Here is a 7,041-nt window from a genome sequence, read left to right as displayed (position 1 = left end):
ATACCTGTCAGTAACGGATTGCGCAAGTCGGCAAAAAAACAAATGAGGAAGGATATTGAAGATATGAACGACACTACTTCACTTAACAGCAGTTAGAATACGGGTTCTTTTCAAGTGCACACTCGCCACACACCGGATGGACTGCAGACTCCAGGTACAAAATAACTATCAATACATTTACGAGTTAAGTCATAAAAAGTGTGTTCTCTGACCACAGGGACACTAACTTAGAAATTGTTAACAAAAAGATCTCTGGAAAATTCCCAAATATTTGAATTAAATTACAATATTCTAAATAGCCCAGAGGGCAAAGAATAAATCAAAAGGGAAATTATAATGTGTTCTCAACTGAATATAAATGAAAGTGAAAAATTGGTAGGATGTTACTAAGGCTGTATTTAGTGGGAAAACTGAAGAGTAGGGATTAAATTCCCTACTCATCCTGAGGGCAGCACTGCTCTGTTACCAAAGTCACACAAAGATATTGCAAGAAAAGGAAACTACAGACCACTATCCCTCATGAGCACACATTAATAATCCTTTAAAGTTTTCAGTATATTGAATCCCACAACATCTAACAAGGGTAGCACATCACAACCAAATGGAGTCGATCTCAGTAATACTTTACATTTCACATTGTTTTTTTTAACATTTCAATTTAACATTATTACTTACATTTTAACATTCAAAAATTGTCAGTATAACCTACCATATAACATACTAAAAAAGGAAAAATATATGATCATCTCTATAGGTACTCAAAAAACATTGGATAGAATCCAACATCCATTTTGGTGAAAACTCAGCAAATTAGGAGTAATCAGCAACTTCCTTCCCCTAATAAAGGGCATGTATGAAAAACCTACTGCCAATAGAACATTTGTGCAGGCAGACTGTAAGTTACAGATGCATATTGTAGTCCTGAGTGTGAACACTAAAAGCACAAAGAAGAGAAAAGTAGTCTTTTCAACAAATGGTGCTGGAAAAACTGTATCCATACAGAAAACATAATGAATCTCAATCTTTGTCTCATTCCATAAACCAGGAGGACGAACTAAAGCCTCCAGGCCCAATGTGGCCTCTGCCTGTTTTCATATGGCCCAGAAGCTAACCATAGTTTTATATTTTTAAATGGTAAAAAAAAATAAAAAGAATCATATTTTGTGACATATGACAATTATACAAAATGCGGATTTAGTATCCCTAAACAAAGTCTTTTGGAACACAGACATGCTCATTCATTTATGTATTGTCTCTGGCTACTTTTGGCAAAGCTGAGTGGTTGGAAAAGAGACTGGGTGTTGCTCAAAACCAAAAATAATTACTATCTGACCCTTTACAGAAAAGCTTGCTGAGCCTTACCATGAACAAAAATTAGTATAAGATGGATCAATTCTCCATGAGCTATTAAGCTTCTGAAAGAAAACATGGCAAATTCTCCTCATAACCTTGGGGAAGGCAAAGATTTCTTAAAGAGGATGGGAAATGCTCTAATCTTTAGTACATTTTTCTATCAAAATTCGAAAGTTTTTTTCATCTAAAGATGTTGAGAAAATTATGTATATAGCTATATTTAGATAGATATCTGAGAGAGGGTATGTATTCATAATGTAAAGAATTCCTGCAAATCAATAATCAAGAGAGGAAATGCAGTTTTTTTTTAAAAGAGCAAAAAATTTGAGCAGGGTGTTCAAAAAAAAGGAAATATGTATGTGAGTAGGGAGTTCCCTCTGCATGGGATTGAGGGGTCTCTTTCCCTAGTCGCTTGCAGGATATCCTGGCTGGTGGAAGTCCACTGTCGGCCCTCTCCGGGAATTACAGTGGGCTCAAGAGAGCTCTTGCCCCTGCCCAAGGGTCCGCCCCCTTCCCAGGGCAGCTGGCGCCTAATTACTGTCTGGTATCCCCTTTCCTAGCACACTGATTGATGAGATTTAGAATTCTTATTCCCTTTTTGGAGACATGTTTGCTTCATGCACCCCTCACTACCACATGCAAGGGTGAGCTGCAGAAGGGTTTTATTGGAACAGTCATCAAGTCAGCAAGAGCCGGGCTGTGTCCTCGCCACCCTGACATCTAATGCACTGGCCCGCTCGGGCCGCTTGAGGGCACTGTGGATCCACTGAGTGAGTCGCTGACCGCTCCCGGGAGAGAAAGGGTTAAGGGACAGTCTAGGCTCGGTCCTGGCAGGAGATTATTTGGTGACTCATTTGGTGTTGGCATATAGAAGGGTTGATCATAGACTTCTCACATTAACTGATCTGCTGGTGAGTTTGTCACAACGGGAAGCCATGAACTTGGCCTTGTGTGGAGTAAAGGCCTCCCTTGGGGCCTGCATTTGGTGGAGAGAGGGATGAGACTTCTGTGGGGCAGCCTAGATAGTCCCAGGCAGGTGTAGAAAAGGGAGGCCTGCTCTAAGGAAAAGAGGGAAGTGGTGGGGGCGGCCACCTGGCCCTTAGCCCGCCCAGCGGGCTCAGCACAGCCCCCTTCACCGGCTCAGTGGGCAGAATGGGGGAGGCCTGGGTCTGCTGAGCCTGCCTGTGGGAGTCTACGAGGACACTGACATCAGGACTATGATGTCGCAGGCAAACCCTCCAAACAGAGGAATGAGAGGAGCCAAGCATCTTTCCTCTCTCCCCAGAGACCAGAGCCCCGAGCAGGAAGATGCCCAGCCTCGTCCTGCGTGAGTCGGCAGGCAGCACCCAGCTCCTCTGCTGTGTGGCCCTCTATCTCCTGGGGGCAGGTGAGTCCTGGGCTCAGGGGGCCTGTCCCTTGAACCCAGAGCTGCTGACTGCTGCTGGAGTATCAGCTCCGTGGCTGTGCTAGGTCCCGAGCTTCTGTAGCCTTCCTCCACAGGTGCGGTGGATGCTGGAGTCACCCAGTCCCCAGGATACCTAATCAAAGGCAGGCTGGGCAAGGCCACTCTGAAATGCTCTCCCATCTCCGGACACAACAGTGTGCTGTGGTACCAGCAGGCTCGGGGGCAGGGCCCCCAGTTGCTCGTGGAGTATTATGAAAGGATGCAGAGAGCCAAAGGAAACTTCACTGACCGCTTCTCAGGTCAGCAGCTCAGTGACTACAGCTCTGAGCTGGACCTGAGGGACTTGGAGCCTGGGGACTCAGCCTCGTATCTCTGCGCCAGCAGCTGGAGCACAGCCCTGCAGAGTGACTGGCTTTCTGTATGCAAACCTTCCTGACCCAGTGAAGGGTGTCAGAGGGAGAGGCCTTAGCCAAGTTCCACGGAGGCTTCTAGTTCTCTTCTAACGTCCTCCCTTGCTCCGCTGAGCTCAGCTCGAGGGCTCCTCAACACTGGGGCTGGAGATTCACAGAATGTTCTCACAGCTCCTAACCAAGGGCCAGCGCTCCTACACTGTGCCAGAGCACAGGTGTGCATCATGTGATTTATTGCAAGGTAGACACTCGTATTTTGGATGAGGAAGATCTCAAATACCATATTATGGACGGGAAGCTATAGCTAGTGGACTTTCCAAATATTTCCTATTTAAAGTGTACATCTCAATGCCTCCAAATCAGCATTCCCCTAAAATGCCGCCGTGTTTCCTGGGCCTCGGTCAGTGACGTGTAGCGGAGCACCACCTCTGCCATTTCAGGACCGGCTGAGCTCAGGTGGGGCGGTCACACATCACGATGCGTGGCTACTGTAGCTTATTGCCTGCCAACTTCTAGGACACAGAGCTTCAAGCCAGAGAAGGTGCGTTCATTCTGGTATAGTTGCATACAGAGTGGGGGCCTTGATATCCCCCTAATACAGGAGCCACATCACTTGGGGGATTTCCAGTCTATCAAAGGTTCAGCCAGGGAAACTAGGAATTTCAAATAAAAGGGAGTTCATAGAAGGAATCAGTGCTCCTAAACCTCTGGATGGGCTGGAGGAGGGAGGGTTGCCAAAGGCTGCAGCCTGCTCTCAGGTTCACCACTTTCAATCACAAAAGCTGAAATTGCTACTTCTGCCCAGGTCAGTAATGGCAGAAAAGAGCTGGGAGTCACAGCTATTAAATGTACGGTGATAGCCATTTACAGACCACATGTACAAGCCTGCTGGTGAACACAGGCCATTTTAATTCTACTCCTTTGATGTGAAGTCATAGAAAATTCCCTTCTTTTTTGCTAATTTTCTCTGTGCTACCTGCTTAAATACATGATTTCAATTCATTTCCTTAAGAACCATGTGAGATAAAACAATGTATCCACAATCGTGAATAAAACGATTGTTAGAGGCTTCAGATAATTTGCTAAGGAGAGAGACACTGCTGGTATAGGAGTTCAAACACAGGTTGTGTCTTCTACCCATGCTTTAAATTGCTCCATTCATCTGTATTCTGGTAGGGGGCACATCATTAACCCCAAAATTCCATTCAGAAACACTGGCTCTGACATAAATCATTTGCACATCTTCTACCTGGGAGGCTACATGATAAGGAGAAAAGAATTCCGACTTTGGAAACCTCTGCCCATTTATTTTCTGACCTACCTTAGGTGACTTGGAAAATATTTGGCGGAGTTTTCTCATTTGAAAACTGAGACCAATAGTACATGCCTTGCAGAGACTTTATGCAAAATAATAATAATAGGACAAATTGCTTACCACAAAAGTGTAGGCTCGAGAAATCTTAGTTTCTATTTAATGTCTAGTCTAGCACAATTATTAACTATGTGCAATTCTGGGACCAAAGGCAAGCCAGGAGTACTTTTGCCTGACTCACCTATGTTCCAGACACAAAGTCATGGAAAATACAAATACAGTTTCTATGTGAAATAAACTACAAAGAGCTGCATCTTAAGGGAAAGTGAAAATGGGACTCAGGACAGCACTTCCTGTTTGATAGTAAGTCTGATATGCAGGAAGGTGTGGTGCTCCCAGAAAGCTGGGGCTTCAGAGCCATTGACGATCATACAAACAATCAGAAGAAGGGACGGTTTCATTTGAAGAGACGCCATCATGCTGGAGCCTCCAGTGCCTTCCGTCCCATCCTCGCCCATCTCTGATTTCAGTCTCAACGGTACTGGACAGTTGTGAGCACATCTGGGCCCATCCACCTGGTGCTGGCGTGTGCCCTGGGAGTCCCTTGCTGTCTGCCCCCAGGCCTTCTGGGAAGTCAGAGGACCCCACTTGGCCTGTACCCAAGGGCAGCCAAAGATGAAAGGATGCTCATGTTCCGGGTGGGACAGGAACCAGGGGCTGGTAGTTCTGGATCTGTGTGCAGGGGGACAATTCAGGAAGGCATTCTGTGTGCTTCTCAGAAGGCGCCTGTGAGACCCACTTCCCGCTGCCCCAGCACAACCTCAGAATAACACCATTATCCTGTTTTTGCCCTTCCTGCTTCATTCTCGCTGCTCCCGGCCAGCAACAGAATCAAGTGGCCATCAGAAGACCCGTGCCTTTGAAAGACACTGCCATTTATCCCTCACCCATGCTGCCATCCTTTCATTCAAAAAGTCTCCTAATAACACATATAAGCAAATCTTTTCTCAGTTCATTTTTGGTTTATTTTGAATTCCCAGCAGACTCACATGGGTCCCGACTCCCATCAAGCTCTGGACCTATTTGTAGCTGGATAGACAAGGGTTGTGCTTTCAGAAGTAAATCTGCCTGGACTCAGATAATCATTCACTCCTTTCTCCATTCATTCAACAAGTACTTATTAAATGCAGGTGCAGAGTAGATGCATGTTTTCTGGGACCTAAGCCTTACTAAAGATTAGGGTGCTCTTTGAAAAAGAGAATTAAAAAAAAATTAAAGTCTTGGAAAAGTCCTGTGCAAATGAGAAGGCTGGAAGCTAGGCCTCACCGGCCTCACGGCCAGTCCGCCCTGCACTGTTTACCACGTGGGGGCAGTGCTCCAGCCGCCGGGAAACACCACTACCAGGGGAACAACCCCAACCCCAAACACAGCTTCAAAAGGAGGCAGGTTTTCTCAGCAACACCAAATGTGTGACTCAGTAACTCACTAATTTAAAAATGAATTAAAAAGCATATATTCCAGGTACATGCTTATCTCCCTAATGAAATTAGGGTATTGTTGAGAATACTAATATGGGTAGATCATACTTCATTATGAGAACAATCATCCCATCTCTAGGATTCTATGTACACTACCCCAAAGAATATAAGTCCTCGCTGAAAAACTCCCCTTTTTTGGCAGTGACCCAGCCACAGACAGCAAACTCCTGTGCTGTGTGACTCTTGCTCTCCTGGGACTAAGCAAGTCCTGGGCACAGATGGGAAAGCCCTTCGGGGTCTGCCAGGCCCCAGCCACAAGCCTTTCCACGTAGGGTTACCTCAGCCTCCTCCTTGTCTCTGATTTCTGATTCTACATCCTTTCTCACTATCATGTGATTGTAGGAATTACCCACCAAGGTTACATTAGATATAGAGTCACAGAAATAGGGAAGCCTCACTCTGAGATACAACCTATACATGAAATAAGAGTGTGCAGATAATGACAAGCTATAAGTTTTGCACTAAATCAGCGTTTCCCTATTTGGTAGGTGTTAAGACCTCCTGGATGAGATGGGACTTTTTCCTGCGACCCTGGAGGCATCAGGCACGTGTTCTCTGAGTGGCTGTCTCGTCCACAATGCTGATGAGCCTCCTCGCTTCTTCACAGGAAGCACAGCCACAGGGCTGACATGGTCCAGGGCTCTGTGACTTTCTCCAAAACAAAGGGAGGGAGCCTCCCCCTGAGTGTGGATGGCAGAGCTGCCATCAGTTGGTGAACTGTGGGAAAAGTAAAACAATTCTTCCAATTCCACTGACCCTGACCTTGAGACTTTGAAGATTTTCTGGACTTCAGGTGGTTCTTTCAAACGAGAAGATCACTGTGGACTGACATCCAAGTATCCAGAGAGGGAAAGAGAAAAACTGCTAAAGGTATTTGGAGGCAAATTCCGAGCTGTCAAGTCACAAAAGTGTAAGGACTGCCAGGAGATTTCCTAGTCTACAGAAATGCTATGAAAAGTTGTAACAACAGATAAATAGGGAATTGTATCATTTTTCATAGAGGAACAAATTTACTTTCTAAAC

The 7,041-nt window shown here is 45.5% G+C and overlaps 1 gene segment (V, D, J or C); it reads left to right on the top strand.

Annotated features, from left to right (window-relative positions):
- The first annotated feature begins 2,212 nt into the window (after positions 1 to 2,212).
- LOC108403389 (T cell receptor beta variable 5-5-like) lies at positions 2,213 to 4,285 on the top strand. The segment is given in 3 exon segments: positions 2,213 to 2,264; positions 2,639 to 2,740; positions 2,854 to 4,285. Coding segments are annotated over 2 exon segments (420 nt in total).
- The last annotated feature ends 2,756 nt before the right edge of the window (positions 4,286 to 7,041 follow it).

This window comes from Manis javanica, chromosome 6 (genome assembly GCF_040802235.1).
Source record: "Manis javanica isolate MJ-LG chromosome 6, MJ_LKY, whole genome shotgun sequence".
NCBI lineage: Eukaryota > Metazoa > Chordata > Mammalia > Pholidota > Manidae > Manis > Manis javanica.
This window is presented reverse-complemented; position numbering and strand designations above follow the sequence as displayed.